The 18,526-nt window shown below is 45.2% G+C and overlaps 1 protein-coding gene across 4 annotated transcripts in view; it reads right to left on the bottom strand.

Moving 5' to 3' along the window:
• Nucleotides 1–18,526, bottom strand: part of syk (spleen tyrosine kinase) — a 184,314-nt gene that overhangs the window by 108,344 nt on the left and 57,444 nt on the right. For all 4 annotated transcript variants that reach the window (XM_068030147.1, XM_068030145.1, XM_068030148.1 and 1 more), the window contains exon 2: nucleotides 10,487–10,951. In XM_068030147.1, coding sequence (XP_067886248.1) covers nucleotides 10,487–10,888 — 402 coding nt within the window. In that variant the 5' untranslated portion in view covers nucleotides 10,889–10,951. The remainder of the gene's footprint in view (nucleotides 1–10,486; nucleotides 10,952–18,526) is intronic.

The following is an 18,526-nucleotide window of genomic DNA, read 5'->3' as shown; positions in this document are numbered from 1 at the left end:
AGTCTTCAGCCAATTCGATTCACTCCACATTATCAAGAAAGATTGAAGGCACTGGATACTGCAAAGGCAATGGGCCCTGACAACAGTCTGGAAATAGTACTGAAGAACTGTGCTCCAGAACTTGCCAGACCCCTAACCAAGTTGTTCCAGTGCAGCTACAACACTGGCATCTACCCAGTAATGTGGAAAATTGCCCAGGTATGACTTGTACACAAAAAGCAGGACAAATCCAACCTGGCCAATTACCGCCCTACTCTCGATCATCAGTAAAGTGATGGAAAGTGTCCTTGACAGTGCTATCAAGTGACACTTGCTGAGCAATAATCTGCTCAGTGATGCTCAGTTTGGATTCCACCAGGGCCACTCAGCTCCTGAACTCATTACAACCTTGATTCAAACATGGACAAAGAGTTGAACTCAAGGAGATGAGGCGAGAATAACTGCTCTTGACATCAAGGCAGCATTTGACCGAGTATGGCATCAAGGAGCCCGAGCAAAACTGGTGTCAGTGGGAATCAGGGGGAAAACTCTCTGCTGATTGGAATCGTATCTAGCGCAAAGGAAGATGGTTATGGTTGTTGGAGGTCAATTATCTCAGCTTCAGGACATCACTGCAGGAGTTCCTCAGGGGAGTGTCCTAGGCCTAATCATCTTCAGCTGCTTCATCAAAGACCTTCCTTCAATCATAAGGTCAGAAGTGGGGATGTTTGCCGATGATTGCACAATGTTCAGCACCATTTGCGATTCCTCAGATACTAAAGCAGTCCATGTCGAAATGCAGCAAGACTTGGACAATATCCAGGCTTGGGCTAATAAGTGGCAAGTAATATTCACGCCACACAAGTGCCAGGCAATGACCATCTCCAACGAGAGAGAATCTAACCATCTCCCCTTGACATTAAATGGCATTACAATCACTGAATCCTCCACTATCTACATCTTGGGAGGTTACCATTTACCAGAAACTGAACTGGAGTAGCCATATAAATACCATGACTACAAGAGCAGGTCAGAGGCCGGGAAACCGGCGGTGAATAACTCACCTCCTGACTCCCCAAAGCCCGTCTACCATCTACAAGGCACAAGTCAGGTGTGTGATGGAATACTCTCCACTGGCCTGGATGGGTGCAGCTCCAACAACACTCAAGAAGCTCGACACCATCCAGTGGCGCAGTGGTTAGCACCGCAGCCTCACAGCTCCAGTGACTCAGATTCGATCCTGGGTACTACCTGTGCAAAGTTTGCAAGTTCTCCCTGTGACTGTCTGGGTTTCTGCTGGGTGCTCCGGTTTACTCCCACAGCCAAAGACTTGCAGGTTAATAGGTAAATTGGCCATTGTAAATTGCCCCTAGTGTAGGTAGGTGGTAGGAGAATGGGGCGGTGGGGTGGGGGGGGGGGGGTGGGATGTGGTAGGGAATATGGGACTAATGTAGAGTTAATATAACATGGGTGGTTAATGGTCAGCACAGACTCAGTGGGCTGAAGGGCCTGTTTCAGTGCTGTACCTCTCTCTCTCTCTCTCTATATGACAAAGCAGCCCACTTGGTAGCCCGTCCACAAACATTCAATCCCTCCACCACTGATGCACAGTTGCAGCAATGTGTACCATCAACAAGATGCACTGCAGCAACGCACCAAGGCTCCTTAGACAGCACCTTCCAAACCCATGACCTCTACCACCTAGAAGGACCTGGGTAGCACATGCATGGGAACACCACCAGCTACAAGTTCCCCTCCAAATCACACACTGTCCTGACTTGGAATGATATCACCGTTCGTTCACATTCGCTGGGTCTAAATCCTGGAACTCCCTTCCTAACAGCACTGTGGGTGTACCTAACCCACATGGACTGCAGCAGTTCAAGAAGGCAGCTCACCACCACCTTCTCAATGGCAATTAGGGATGGGCAATAAATGCTGGCCTGGTCAATGATGCCCACATGAAACGAATATAAAAGATAGCTGCCAAGTATCCATTAAGAACCTTACCCACATCCTTTGGTCCACAAATGCATTACCTTGTTGGTCTAACTAGTCTGATTGACAGACTGGGCCTCCATGGGAGGCAGAAATTGGAGGCCTGCTGGTGGGTTGGGGGCGGGGGGGTCAGATGCCTCAGCTTGGGGGGCAATTGGAAACCTTGTGATAGTGGGGGCAGGGGAATATCAGAGGCCTCATGGTGGGTTCAGAACAGTGGGTGGTGGGGGGATATTGGGGGCTTGGTGGGGGGATTGAATGCCTTGGAAGGGAGGTGGGGGGTTGTGCCCATTTGTGGAGGTTTCTCAGACAGGCAGCTGCCTCCAGGAGGTAAGTGTGAAAGCACTTACCTCCTGAATCCGCCACGTCCTCACTTCAATGAAGCTGCTGGAATTCCTAACATTTAGGAAATCCGCCCGACAGGATATCAAGGGCTGGATTTTACCAAGCCCACGACGTCGGGCTCCGTGGCGGGGGTGGAAAACTGTTCCAGCAGAGGCTCGCCTCGGAGGCCAATGCCGGGAGGGTCTGGCGCAATCCTCGCGGCGGCAGTGAGGGTCCATGGCACCCCCCCCAACCTCCACCACTGGGTGACGATACATCAATTTACATATTTAAATAATTAAATTGAGGCTGTTTAAGTATACTTACCGTCAATCTTCTGGTCCTGCCACAATCTTCAGTGTGGCGGCCAGCACTCCCACACCTTCAATTCCCTATCTGGGAAGCAGGCGTGACAATGATGGAGAGGCGGTAGTGGGGAGCGGTAGTTAAGATTTTCAGTGCGGGGCTGGGGCAGGGGATAGGGTCAAATAAGCAGAAGGGATGAACTTTCAACTTAGTGCAGCCTGCAGTGGGGTGGGGGGAGGTCAGAATTCAAAGGTAAGTGTTTTGGGGTGGGATGGGGGAGGACAAATTCTTACTGTAAACTTTTCTTGGGGGTTGGAAAGGGGTATTACAATTTTATTTTGTAAATTTTTTTGCGGAGGGGGTTCAAATTTGCTGGCAGGGCTGACTGCCCTTTAAAGACAGTGCCAGCGCCTGCGCACAGGCTGCTGACGTCAGTGCCGGGGCGGCAGCCAGCCCCCTCCATGTAATTGTGGTGGAGTGGGGGGCTGGCTGCCCCAACTATTTAAATGAGCCGCCGCGCGGGAGATTGCGGCAGCTGTTTGGCAATGGGCAGCCATTTTTTGAGTTTGCCGCGAGGAGCAACAGCGGGCTCTTATATCCAGCCCTAAGTCAAAAACCTGAATGACAATGAAGCTCACAACCTCATCATTTAAAGTTCCAACACATTTCCTTGAAGTGGGTTAATTGCCTGCCTAACCTGCAACCCAAGTTAAAGCCAGAAATGGACAGGTGAGAGGTAGGTTTGGGTCGGGAATTAGATCTCTCAGACTTTAACCCCATACATGACTCAGGCCCACACATTCTTTTAGGTTAAAATTCAGCCCATTATGTCTACTGCATGACCCTTACCTACCCTTTCTTTTACTCCTTCAAAGAATTCAATAAGATTGTTCAAGCATGACCCTTTTGAAATCTGTATTGATTACACTTTATGAAATTTTCAGTTCCCAGATGTTTTTCTATTGCATCTTTGATTAAGGAATCCATTATCTTTCCTACCACTGATTAGAATTAGAATTAGAATTAGAACATTACAGCGCAGTACAGGCCCTTTGGCCCTCGATGTTGCGCCGACCTGTGAAACCATCTGACCTACACTATTCCATTTTCATCCATATGTCTATCCAATGACCACTTAAATGCCCTTAAAGTTGGCGAGTCTACTACTGTTGCAGGCAGGGCGTTCCACGCCCCTACTACTCTCTGAGTAAAGAAACTACCTCTGACATCTGTCCTCTATCTATCACCCCTCAACTTAAAGCTATGTCCCCTCGTGTTTGCCATCACCATCCGAGGAAAAAGACTCTCACTATCCACCCTATCTAACCCTCTGATTATCTTATATGTCTCTATGAAGTCACCTCTCCTCCTCCTTCTCTCCAACAAAAACAACCTCAAGTCCCTCAGCTTTTCCTCGTAAGACCTTCCCTCCATACCAGGCAACATCCTAGTAAATCTCCTCTGCACCCTTTCCATAGCTTCCACATCCTTCCTATAATGCGGTGACCAGAACTGCACGCAATACTCCAGGTGCGGTCTCACCAGAGTTTTGTACAGCTGCAGCATGACATCGTGGCTCCGAAACTCGATCCCCCTACTAATAAAAGCTAACACAGCATATGCCTTCTTAACAGCCCTATTAACCTGAGTAGCAACCTTCAGGGATTTATGCACCTGGACACCAAGATCTCTCTGTTCATCTACACTACCAAGAATCTTCCCATTAGCCCAGTACTCTGCATTCCTGTTACTCCTTCCAAAGTGAATCACCTCGCACTTTTCCGCATTAAACTCCATTTGCCATCTCTCAGCCCAGCTCTGCAGCCTATCTATGTCCCTCTGTACCCTACAACATCCTTCGGCACTATCCACAACTCCACCAGCCTTAGTGTCATCCGCAAATTTACTAACCCACCCTTCTACACCCTCTTCCAGGTCATTTATAAAAATGACAAACAGCATTGTTTGACCGATGTTAAGCTAATCGGTCTTTTGTTCTCTGGAGTTGTTCTATCTCCTTTTGTATATATCGGATCACGTTAGCTGCCTGCCAGTCCTCTGGCACTATTCCCTTTTGTAATGAATGCTTTTATATATGTAACAGTGCCACTGTTTTTGCTTCCCTAACGTTTTTTGGTAGTTTCAGGACTGCATGTGTACATAAGCCATCAATTACTGTCGTGAAGCAAACAATATGGGTGACAGTCCAGCTCCATACAGCAATCTGAAAGTGCAACATTACTGTTGTAAGACAGCTGAATACAATTCCACAGGCCAAGATAGAGCAATAGTCAATTGTGATGTTATGCTGTGTATTAAATATCTTGTTCCTGGCCCAGATTTTGCTGGTGCAGGGCACCTCGCAGTATGCCCTGGTAGACTTTTTCCTGTCACCCTTTCACTTGAAAATGTTCTGCCCTGCAATTTGCTGGAGGTGCAAGCTGATCACAGCGTGGCAAGGCTAATGTCGCATCTGGGACATTGTGAACAACGGGACGACCTTTTTTTTAATTCATTCATGGGATGTAGGCATTGCTGGCCAGGCCAGCATTTATTGCCCATCCCTTGAGAAGGTGGTGGTGAGCTGCCTTCTTGAACCGCTGCAGTCCATTTGGGGTAGGTACACCCACAGTGCTGTTAGGAAGGGAGTTCCAGGATTTTGACCCAGTGACAGTGAAGGAACGACGATATAGTTCCAAGTGAGGATGGTGTGTGACTTGGAGGGGAACTTGCAGGTGGTGGTGTTCCCATGTATTTGCTGCCCTTGTCTTTCTAGTTGGTAGAGGTCGCGGGTTTGGAAGGTGCTGTCTAAGGAGCCTTGGTGCTTAAGGGTAGGTACTTAATGAAATTTAAGGATCAAAAATGAAGTGGAGGAATGGGGAGAAAGAAATATGGTGAATTAGAGTCAAATCAAATAAAGAGAGGAACAAAAGATTGGATAAAGAGAGAGAGAAAAGAGACAGAAAGGAAAAGTAAAAAAGATAAATTTTAAATTTTAAAAACCAATTTACTACCTGTAGGAATCAGACTCCACAGTTATAGTTGTTCCCTTTCTGTGCTGAAGAGGTTGAGTGGTATTACGAGAACATAAATCTCATCATTAATCATAAATCTCACCATTAAGACAAGATCACAAGAAATAGGAGCAGGAGTCGACCATACGGCCTATTGAGTCTGCTCCACCATTCAAAACGATCATGGTCGATCATGGATTCAACTCCACTTTCCTGCTTGCTCGCCATATTCCTTGATTCCCTGAGAGACCAAAAATCTGTCTATCCCAGCCTTAAATGCTTTACGAGCCCCTCAACGCAGTGGATCATGGTAGGAGAGCCTATAAAATTCTGCGGGGAGAGGCCCGCCTCGACCCCCGACGTCGACAAGAGCCTGCCACATATTACCAGCGGCGGGGGGGACCTCGATGCGGCCCCCACGCCGCCTGGCGGTGGACCCTTCATCTGAATATTCAGATTAACAATAAAGACATGTAAATTAACTTACCTGCAGGCAGCGACCATCCCACGCGGATTTTACGGCCGCCGTTCATCCTTTGCGCGCCTTCGGAACTCCATACGGAGTTCTGAGGCAAGAACTTGGTGGGGAGGGGGGTGGAATAAAATTCAGGGCGGGAGGGGTAGGGGAGCAAGGAAATGACTTTTTATTGGATGTGGGGTTGGTGGGAAGGGGCTGAAGGGCAAAAGTTAGAAAGTTGGGTGGGAGGGAGGTTCGGGTAGTGAAAAGGCAAGTTTGGTCATATCAGGCATGAAATGACCATGGGGGGTGTTGGGGAAGGGCCTCCATATCTATATTACTTGTTGATTAAAAATTCAGAACACTTTACCTTTATTTTACCTTATTTTATTTACCACTCTATCTAAATCAGCCCCCGTGCATAATATCGCGGGGGCTGTGCAGCAGCCCTTCCATGTCCAGCCCAGTATTCCAGACGTGGTCTCATCAAAATTCTGTACAATTGTAGCAATACTTCGTTATTCCTGTACTCCAATCCCCTTGCAGTAAAGGCCAACATGCCATTTGCCTTCCTAATTGCTTGCCGTATCTGCATGTTAACTTTCTGTAATAAAAACAAAAAGTGTTGGAAATACGCAACAGGTCTGGCAGCATCTGTGGAGAGAGATGCAGAGTTAACGTTTCAGGTCTGTGAACTTTCATCAGGACTTCTTTTTTTAAAAAGCGGGGGTGGGGGAAAAGAGAACAAAAGGAGTTGTTGATAGGACAGAGGGCTGGAGAGATTAACTGACAAGGAGGTCATGGGGCAAAGGCAAAGAGTGTGCTAATGGCGTAGTGAAAGACAAAGCATTAGTGCAATACAATTAGTTAAATGACAGAATAAGGAACAGCCCTAGCTAAAAGCATAAACATGAAAAAAGGTGGACAGGCACATGGTAAAAAAAAAAATGATGAAACAAACTAAAATAAAATAAAAATAGGCCAGTCACGCTCTGAAATTATTAAACTCAATGTTCAGTCCGGTAGGCTGTAGCGTGCCTAATTGGTAAATGATGTGCTGTTCCTTGAGCTTGTGTTGATGTTCACTGGATCACTGCAGCAAGCCCAGGACAGAGATGTGGGCATGAGAGCATGAAATGGCAAGCAACAGGAAGCATCCGGGTCATGTTTTCGGACTGAGAAGTGGTGCTCCGCAAAGTGCTCACCCAGTCTGCATTTGGTTTCCCCAATGTAGAGAATACCGCATTGTGAGCAATGAATATTGTATAATAAGTTGAAAGAAGTACAAGTAAATCGCTGCTTCACCTGAAAGGAGTGTTTGGGGCCTTGGATAATGAGGAGAGCGGAGGTAAAAGGTCAGGTATTACACCTCCTGCGATTGCATGGGAAGGTGCCATGGGAAGGGAACGAGGTGTCAGGGGTAATGGAGGAGTGATCAGGGTGTCACGGAGGGAACGATCCCTTCAGAATGCTGACAAGGGAGGGGAGGGGAAGGTACGTTTGGTAGTGGCATCACGCTGGAGGTGGCGGAAACGGCAGAGGATGATCCTTTGCATGTGGAGGCTGGTCGGGTGGAAAGTGAGGACAAGGGGAACGCTGTCGCTGTTCTAGGAGGGTGGGGAAGGGATGAGGGCAGAAGTGCGGGAAATGGGCTGGACACAGTTGAGGGCCCTATCACAGTGGGGGGAATCCTTGGTTGAGGAAAAAGGAAGACATATCAGAAGCGCTGTCATGGAAGGTAGCATCATCAGAGCAGATACATCGGAGACGGAGAAACTGGGAGAATGGAATGCAGTCCTTACAGGAGGCAGGGTGTGAAGAAGTGTAGCCGAGGTAGCTGTGGGAGTCGGTGGGCTTATAATATTAGTGGACAGCTTATCCCAAGAGATGGAGACAGAGATCTCGAGGAAGGGAAGGGAAGTGTTGGAGATGGACCATGTAAAGGTGAGAAGGGTGGAAATTGGAAGCAAAGTTGATAAAGTTTTCCAGTTTGGGGCAAGAGAAGGAAATGGCACCAATACTGTCAAAGTACTGGAAAAATAGTTGGGGGAGGGGGCCTGAGTAGGACTGGAACAAGGAATGTTCAACATATCCCACAAGAAGATACTGTTAGTGTTAACTTTGTGTTCCTTATACAAGCACACCCAAATCTCTGAACATCGACACTTACCAGTTCCACACCTTTTACAAAATATTCTGCTTTTCAAAAGTAAGTTACTGGCCACAGAATTCCTAGCCTCTGACCTGCTTTTGCAGCCATTGTATTTTTATGCCTGGTTCAGTTTAAGTTTCTGGTCAATAGTAAACCCCAGGATGTTGATGGTGGGATACTCAGTGATGTTGTTGAATGTGAAGGGGAGATGGTTAGATTCTCTCCTGTTGGAGATAGCCATTGCCTGACACTTGTGTGGTGCAAATGTTACTTGTCACTTATAAGCCCAAGTCTGAATGTTATCCAGGTAATGCCGCATGTGGGTACAGACTGCTTCAGTATCTGAGGAGATGCAAACGGGACAAAACAGTGTGAAATCATTTGCGAACATCTTCACTTCTGACGTTATGTTTGAGGGAAGGTCATTGATGAAGCAGCTGAAGATGGTCAGGCCTAGGACACTACCCTGAGGAACTCTTGTAGTGATGTCCTGGGACTTAGATGATTGGCCTCCGACAACCACCTTCCTTCGTGCTGGGTATGACTAACTAGTGGAGAGTTTCCCCCCCGCTCCCCACCCTCCAATTTCCATTGACTTCAAACTTGCTAAGGCTCCTTGATGCCACACTTGGCCAAATGCTGCCTTGTCAAGGGCAGTCACTCTCACCTCACCTTTGGAATTTAGCTCTTTTGTCCATGTTTGGACCAAAACTATAAGAAGGTCTGGGAGCTGGGTGGCCACGGTGGAACCCAAACTGAACATCAGTGAGCAGGTTGTTGCTGAGTAAGTGCCACTTGATAGCACTGTCAATGACACCTTCCATCACTTTGCTGATGATTGAGAGTAGACTGATGAGACAGTAATTGGATGGATTGGATTTGTCCTGCTTTTTGTGGGCAGGTCATACCTGGGCAATTTTCCATGTTGTCGGGTAGATGCCAGTGTTGTAGCTGTACTGGAACAATTGGCTAAGGGCATGGCTAGTTCTGGAGCACAAGTCTTCAGTACTTGTCAGGGCCCACAGCCTTTGCTGTATCCAGTGCCTTCTGCCATTTCTTGATGTCGTGTGGAGTGAATTGAATTGTCTGAAGACCGGCATCTCTGATGGTGCGGACCTCAAGAGGAAGCCAAGATGGATCATGAACTTGGCACTTCTGGCTGAAGATTGTTGCAAGTGCTTCAGCCTTGTCTTTTGCACTCATGTGTTGGGCTTCACCATCACTGAAGTTTTTGAAGCCCCTCCTCTGGTTAGTTGTTTAACTGTCCATCACTATTCATGACTGGATGTGATGGGATTCCAGAGCTTTGATTTGATCCGTTGGTTCTGGCATTGCTTAGTTCTGTCTATCGCATGCTGCTTCCACCGTTTAGCATGTATATACTCCTGTGTTGTAACTTCACCAGTTTGGCACCTCATTTGTAGCTTGGTGCTGTTCCTGGCATGCTTTTCTACACTCTTTATTGAACCACAGCTGATCCCTTGGCTTGATGGTAATGGTAGGGTGAGGGGCATGCCAGGCCATGAGTTTACAGACTTTGGTTGAATACAATTTAAACAACAATGGCAAAGCAATAAATTCACTGTTATTTTGGCAGTATAATCTGGGGCAATTACTTTTTATAAAACAGAACTAATCAAAAACACTTCTTGTACAAATTATGGTTTTGTAATTACCTTTTCAACTTATGTGTCTGGACCAAATTAAATGTGTGTATCATCCTATATAACAATCCTGAACCTTGCTTTTCTTTTAGTTTTCTTTGACCTCTTTCCTTTTCATGTAATGAAAAAAATCCTGGATCACTTGAAAGTTCAAAGGTTGTAATCAATAGATATTTATTTGGCAAATGTACCCAGAGATATGTAGCAAAGCCCAGGAGTTGAGGTAAAGATAAGCCATGATCAAATTGAATGGCAGCACAAGTTCATGGAGCTGAATGGCCTACTCCTGCTCCTCTGATATTTCATATTTTCTTTTTGCAAGTCACTTAACTATTCTTACTCCAGATGGGAGGGTGGGATGAGCTGAACATTATCCACTCACTATAAATATGATTGGCCTATGGAAGGCACAGGTCAAGTGCAGGAGATAAAATTTTCCCAAGCTTTTGACCTTACACAAGTTGGTTCCCATAGCTTACACTCCAATGTGTAGGAAATTCATGAGACTCACACTACTGATGGATCTTACTTCTGTACATAATGCAAGTACACGTACTCCTGTTAAAAAAAGCCAACAAGACATCTTTATTACCTGTAAGTTCCATGTCTGTTGAACATATTCCCTGATCAGGTGGTAATTCAGGTCTTCAAATGGCCCAATTTTTGGTTCCATTCCATTTGGTCGATTGCATGTTTTTTTCAGAAGGCAGATGAGACCATCGGTCTCTTCAGTATGGTACTCGCAAACATCTACAGGACTCTTGTGGGACTTTCCACCTGCTATGATATAACTTCCACTTATTTCTCTTTCTATTGTATAGTGGTAACACTTTTTATTATATGCCACCGACAAAGCAAAGCCCCCAAGGTAGTTGCGACTCTGACGCAAAAGGTAGAGGCCATCAGCCATTCCAGCCTGCTTTAGAAAGTCCTCCGCTTCATCTCGTGTGATGCTGCCATAGAAATAGGGTAGATGATTTACCCTCTCAACCATTTTATTTGCTGAAATTTATATCTGGCACAATTGTTCCTTTGATCTTGTCAATTCTGATCCTTCCTTGAAAGCAGAAGAAGAACAGATTGTTATAATAGTTGTCATTGTCTTCTTATAAGTTTCAATACTTCAATTTTTATGTTTAAATTACAATGATCCACATTCTTTAAATAACAATTTTTATATAAAAATGACAGAAATAATGAAACCACATATATAGTGGGATGTTTTGTTCAAGATGTTTGGTTCATAATGTACAGCACACTGTTTTATATACATTCAGTTCACCGTCAAAAATGTTGCTTATTATTATTTTGCAACTAACTACACTGGTTCTACCAGTACTGAATGCATAAGGAGTAAAATTGTTAGCATTGTAACAGATCAGGATGCTGCTGCATATACATGCATCAGATCCAAAATTCAGGTATTCATGAAACTGAACTGAAATTCATTATCTGTCATAATTTTTGAGTTGCATTCCAAAAATCATTTAATGAATAACTATGTCGAGTCAGCTGGGTATTAACTACTCCACAAGGCGTCTCAACACATCTGCCACTACTGTCAGGTCAGTTCTCACCTTTTTACGTTATCAAGGATTCAACAGAAACCAGCACAAAAGTGCATCCCCTTCCATGATAGAACGCAAGGTATGAAACGTGTTCCTGATCAGGTGTTGAATGTCTACCCTAATCCATTGGCATGTGCACAGAGGGTTATTTTGTACTTCTAGTAGTACCGGATGATTGGAGGGTGGCAAATGTTGTTCCCTTGTTCAAGAAAGGGAATAGGGATAACCCTGGGAATTATAGACCAGTCAGTCTTACGTCGGTAGTGGACAAATTATTGGAGAGGATTCTGAGAGACAAGATTTATGATTATTTGGAAAAGCATGGTTTGATTAGAGACAGTCAGCAAGGCTTTGTGAGGGGCAGGTCATGCCTCATAAGCCTTATTGAATTTTTTGAAGATGTGACAAAACACATTGATGAAGGAAGAGCAGTGGATGTGGTGTACATGGATTTTAGCAAGGCGTTTGATAAGGTTCCCCATGGTAGGCTCATTCAGAAAGTGAGGAGGCATGGGATACAGGCTGTCTGGATACAAAATTGGCTGGCCCATAGAAGACAGAGGGTGGTAGTAGATGGAAAGTATTCAGCATGGAGCTCGGTGACCAGTGGTGTTCCGCAGGGATCTGTTCTGGGACCTCTGCTCTTTGTGATTTTTATAAATGACTTGGATGAGGAAGTGGAAGCCTGGGTTAGCAAGTTTGCCGATGACACGAAGTTTGCTGGAGTTGTGGATAGTGTGGAAGGCTGTTGTAGGTTGCAACGGGACATTGACAGGATGCAGAGCTGGGCTGAGAAGTGGCAGATGGAGTTCAGCCTGGAAAAGTGTGAAGTGATTCATTTTGGAAGGTCGAATTTGAATGCAGAATACAGGCTTAAAGACAAGATTCTTGGTAGTGTGGAGGAACAGAGGGATCTTGGGGTCCATGTCCATAGATCGCTCAAAGTTGCCACCCATGTTGATAGGGTTGTTAAGAAGGCGTATGGTGTGTTTGCTTTCATTAACAGGGCGATTGAGTTTAAGAGCCGCGAGGTTATGCTGCAGCTCTATAAGGCCCTGGTTCGACCACACTTGGAATATTGTGTTCAGTTCTGGTCACCTCATTATAGGAAGGATGTGGAAGCTTTAGAGAGGGTGCAGAGGAGATTTACCAGGATGCTGCCTGGACTGGAGGGCATGTCCTACGAAGAAAGACTGAAGGAGCTAGGGCTTTTCTCATTGGAGTGAAGAAGGATGAGAGGTGACTTGATAGAGGGGTACAAGATGATGAGAGGCATTGATAGAGTGGATAGTCAGAGACTTTTTCCCAGGGTGGAAAGGGCTATCGCCAGGGGGCATAATTTTAAGGTGATTGGAGGAAGGTTTCGGGGAGATGTCAGAGGGAGGTTCTTTACACAGAGCGTGGTGGGTGCGCGGAATGCGCTGCCAGCGGTGGTAGTAGAAGCAGATACATTAGGGACATTTAAGCGACTCTTGGATAGGTACATGGATGATAGTAGTATGAAGGGTAGGTAGCTAGTTTGATTTTAGAGTATGTTAAAGGTTCGGCACAACATCGTGGGCCGAAGGGCTTGTACTGTGCTGTACTGTTCTATGTTCTATGTAGTATGCATGCAGGCCATCATTAAATACAGTTTAGTCTTGTTAATTCAATGTTGCCTAATTTGAATTCAATTTTTTTTTAATGTGCATTAAAAACCTCCTTATTTAAATTAATTCAAACTACTGAACAGTTCAATTTCCTTCAGAGCCAAAGAATTTCAAATTAACTGGAGTACACTGTATGGAGCTGATATTCGATGACAGAGCTGTGAAATTTCAGTGCTTACATGGCTTGCTTCAACATAAAAGCATGGAAGTCAGGAGTAAGAACAGTGCATTTGGCCCGTCAGAGCAAATTCCTCTAGTTTTCCCACTAAAAATTTAGATGAAACTATCAGTTGAACACTTGGTGCATGACTAATCATGTATACTTCAGGAGCTATTACTTTTACTGAACATAATGCCCAGCTAGTGTTCAAACCACAAAATTGTGCTAGTTCCAATGAGAATAATGTAAAGTAGGAAATTCCACTGCAGATGGCCAAACATCTGACTGCAAATCCCTTTTGTAGCTTTTTAAGCAGGTAATGTAAGCAAGCTTCACATAAGCTTTAGTTGTAAACTGAGATGAAAGAAACTGAGGCTATACAAACTTCATGGGTCTCATTGTGCAGAGGATTGAATGGTACACCAGTTGCCCCTGCCTGCCTGAATACCAGCTGGGTTTTAAAATTGGGGCTGTTACTAAACAGAAAGAGCGAGGCAATAAAGAAAGATTTATCTATCAGAAAGAAATAAAGACTTACATTGATATCGCACCTTTCACAAACTCAGCATGTCCCAAAGTGTTTACTACCAATTACATATTTTTGAAATGTAGTCACTGATGCAATGTAAGAAATGCATCAGCAATTTAAAAAAAAAATATTCATAGGATGTGGGTGTCGCTGGCTAGACCAGCATTTATTGCCCATCCCTAATTGCTCTTGATAAGGTGGTGATGAGCTGCCTTTTTGAACAGCTGCAGTCCATGTGAGGTAGGTACACCCACAGTGCTATTAGGAAGGGAGTGCTAGGATTTTAACCCAGTGACGGTGAAGAAATGGCGATATAGTTCTAAGTCCAATTTGCACACAGCAAGTTCCCACAAACAGCAATGTGATAGATAACCAGAAAAACTGTTTTTGTAATGTTGGCTGAACGATAAATATTGATCGGGAAACCTGGAAGAACTCATCTGCTCTTTTTTGAATAGCCTTATGGGATCTTTTACATCTACCTAAAGTCCAAAAAGATTGTACTTCAGTCAGTACAGCATTTTCTCAGTCCTCATAACACTTTAATTTAGATTTACTTTTCCTTTTTCTCTTTTTATCACCCATCAGTCTAAGTAATTTCATTACAATATGCAACAGTATGCTCCCTTCCTCCTCACCCCCATTGATCAGCTAAGCATTCATGTTGAAAGTCCTCTTATGCTCAGAGATCAAAAGTATAAGATAGCATAGAACACCTATATATATGCATCAAGACAATGAGGCAACTGAGCAGCAATCCAACAAGTAGGAAAGCGGCGTTGCTTCCATCACCATCACCACAACAACAACTTGTATTTATATAGGACCTTTAATGTAATAAAGTGTCCTAAGGCACTTCACAGGAGCACTAGAAAACAAAATTTGACACCAAGTTGCAGAAAGCAATACCAGGGCAGATGGCCAAAAGTTTGGTTAAAGACGTAGATTTTAAGATGTGTCTGAAAGGAGGAAAGGGAGATAGTGAGACAGAGTTTTCGTGAGGGAATTTAAAGCTTGGGGTCTAGGCAGCTGAAGACACAGCCCCTATGATGGAGTGAATAAAATTGAGGATGCTCAAGAGGCTAGAATTAGAGGAGCTCAGATAACTGAGAGTTGTGGGGAATGGAGTTGATTACACAGAGAGGTGTGAGGCCATGGAGGAATTTGAAAACAAGGATGAGCATTTTAAAAATTGAGGCGCTGTTTTACCGGGAGCCACTTTAGGTCAGCAAGCACAGAGATGATGGGTAAATGGGACTTGGAGCGAGTAAGGACACGAGCAGCTGTGTTTTGCATGATCTCAAGTTTAGAGGGTGGAATGTGGGAGGCCAGCCAGGAGCACATTGGAATAGAGGTAACAAAAGCATGAATGAGAGTTTCAGCAGCAGATGAGCTGAGACAGTGGCAGAGTCAGGCGATGTTACAGAGATAGAAATAGGTGGTCTTGTGATGGCATGGATATATGTTCAAAAGTTCACCTTGGGATCAAATGTGACACCAAGGTTGTGAGCAGTCTGGTTCAGCCTCAAACACTTTCCAGGGGAGGGATGGAGTTAATAGCTAGGGAGTGGAGTTAGTAGTGAGGACCGAAGACAATGGCTTAGGTCTTCCCAATATTTAATTGGAAGAAATTTCTGTTCATCCAGTAGTGGATGTTGGACAAGCAGTGCAATCATTTATCAACAGTGGAGGAGTTGAGAGAGGTGGAGCTGGGTGTCGTCAGCGTACATGTGGAAATTGATGCTGTGTTTTTAGATGATGTCACCAAAGGGCAGTATGTAGATGTGAAACAGGAGGGGGCCAAGGATAAATCCTTAGGGGATACTAGAGCTAATGGTCAGGGACTGGGAAGAGAAGCCTTTGCAGGGATACTCTTGTTATGATTAGATAAGACAAGAATGCAACCAGGCGAATGCAGTCCCACCCATCTGGACGACAGTAGATATATGTTGGAGGAGGATGGTGTGCCAAAAACTGCAAACAGGTCAAGAAGGACGAGGCAGGATAGTTTACCTTTGTCATCGTCACATAGGATGTCATTTGTGACTTTGGTAAGTGCTGTTTCTGTACTGTGGCAGGGGCAGCAATGAGATTGGAGGGATTCCAACATGGAGTTCCAGGAAAGAGGAACATTGATTTGACAGGCAACAGCATATTTAAAGACGTTGGAGAGCGAAGGGTGGTTGAAGATGGGATGGTAGTTCTCAAGCACGGTGGTCAAGGGTTGGCTTTTTGAAGAAATTAGGGATGGCAGTAGGTTTGAAGAGGGACAGTGCCTAATGAGAGAGAACCATTCACAATATCATCTAACATGGAGACCAGGAAGGGAAGTTGAGTGGTCAGCAGTTTCATTGGAATAGGGTCAAGGGAGCAGGAGGTGGGTCTCATGGACACGTTGAGTTCTGAGAGGTCATGGGGGGAGATAGGAGAGAAACTCGAAAACAATCCATGTTCAGGGCTAGGGCAGGGGGAGTTTTAAAGGAATTTTGACCAGTGGGCTATTGGAAGGCATGGAAATGCAGAGGCTGCTGATCAGATGGTCTCAATTTTAGTGACAAAGCAGTCCATGAGCACCTCGCGCTATGGTGAGGGTGGAAGAAACAGGGAAGAGGGGCTTAAAAAAGCAGTTTTCAGTATTCCAGGATGATTCTGAAATAGTGAGCATTTTTAGTAGACAGCAGATCATAGTGCTTTATGTGGTCCAGCCAGATCTGGTGGTGAATGGCTAAATCAATTGTTTGCCATATCCTTTCAAGTGTGCATCCCTTGGACTTAAAGAAGAGATGAGTGCTGTACTAGGGGAAATTGCCAGGTTGAGAGAGAGTAATCATTTTAGTGGGGACTATGACATTAAAGGTGGAGGTGAGGGTGCAAATGAGCAAATCAGTAGTTGCAGAATTGTTGTGATGAATGGAGGGTCAAAGGCTAGACAATCATGGTGGAAGACAGTGAACAATATAGGAGATCTTTGGCACCACTTGTCCGGATCTTTAATTGTTGCTCAGATTGTGGACTGGGGATTTTGCTCATTTTAGTCTGTTGGCTTAGAGGTGTTATAAAATGCTTAAATGAGAAAGCTGACAGACATGAAATGTCTGCTTTACTAAGGGAATGATAATAGTGCTGCATCAGAAGTAGTTCTCCTTTAATCAGAACATATCAACCTGAACCATTAACCCTGATTGTCTCTGTACAGATGCTGCCTGACCTGCTGAGTATTCCCAGAATTCTATGTTTTTATTTCAGATTTCCAGCATCTGCATTAGTTTGCTTTTGTCTCGTTAACTGTTAGATGGTTGAAACTTGACAGAGTGGAGTCAACCAGGATGTGTATAATGTCTCTTCAACTGTTAGATGTCCTTCACCTCATTAACTGTGAACAACTTATATAATTACATGCTTTGACAGTCCATTAGAGGGAGGTCATGATTAATTTTGCATAAAATAATTGTTGAATAAAACTAGATAGATTGGGGCCCATGAGTTTTGTCAGTTGCAGGGGCATGCGTGCACAGCAAAGCCATAGGATAGGGGTATAAATGAAAGAGCATGAACAGAACAAAATGCAGCAGATTTGAACAAAGCCTAACTTGCTACGCTGCTGTCCAGAGACTTGGACCTGGTAATAGCAAGCTTGAATCTGTTAACTGTTGCTTGAATACTGTGTGCATGATTGATTCTACTATTTTACAATAAATCCTGGTAAACCCAATTGAGCTTACCAAACTGAATCAGAGACAGACCAACTTAGGGTTGAGCACCCCTGATACATAGGCCAGGATTTTATGATGGCAATAGGGATCTCAATGTCCAAAAAAGTGACGCGGGAACCACACGTCATCACTTCTCTGGAAGGCCTGACAAATCTCGTGCCAGTCAGGCACTTGAGTGGACAGCGGCCGGCCTTCTACGAAAAAAGGACCCTGGCACCAGAAGGCCCGCCCTCAGAGCTGCCGGCCAGAGACCAGGAGCTCATCCACTGAGTAACACCACCATGGAGGTGGTGGCTGCTGCAGGAGAAGCAGCTACTCAAAGCCCAGGAGCAGCATTGGACCTTGGCCACAGGTTAGTCAGGGTGGGAGGGATTTCGCAGGGTAGGCGTTGTGGGGGAGGGTAGAGTGGGGGTTTTGCTAGCACATTTGGGGGCATGGCTGTCAGCGGGCAGCCCTTTCCTGTGCTAAGTCCCTTGTTTAGGCCTTTTAACGAGGGACCCCACCACCCCCACCAGAGCCAGGACGCAGACCATGTGGTTTATCGTGTCACGCTTCCTGTGCGGCGACAGGGCTGCCCACCACGTGGCCAATTGGCATGGCAGCAAGATGAGGCCTTTATTTAGGGAGTAATTGCCCAGTTACGGGTCACAATTGGCGGCAGGGCGGGGAATACACCCCGCCACCATCCCACCCGATTTTATGCTCTCCCGCCTCTAAATCCACAGCAGGGGACAGCATAAAATTGCCCCATGGAAACCCTGTAACAGAGGACAATGAGCATTTCCAGAGGAGTTGCCTACCTGTAGCTGAGGGGGCGTTACCTGGACCCACCATTACCCATTTTACGCAAGTCCAACAACAACTTGCATTTATATAGCGCCTTTAACATAGTAAAATGTCCCAAGGTGCTTCACAGAAATGTAATCAAACAAAATTGGACACCAAGCCATATAAAATACTTGGACAGATGATGTTCAAAGAGGTAGATTGTTCTAGCTTGTTCAAAGAGGTAG

The sequence above is a fragment of the Heterodontus francisci genome, chromosome 4 (assembly GCF_036365525.1).
Source record: "Heterodontus francisci isolate sHetFra1 chromosome 4, sHetFra1.hap1, whole genome shotgun sequence".
In the NCBI taxonomy this organism is placed as follows: Eukaryota; Metazoa; Chordata; class Chondrichthyes; order Heterodontiformes; family Heterodontidae; genus Heterodontus; species Heterodontus francisci.
The sequence above is the reverse complement of the archived record's forward strand: the minus strand, read 5'-3'. Positions and strand labels throughout refer to the sequence as shown.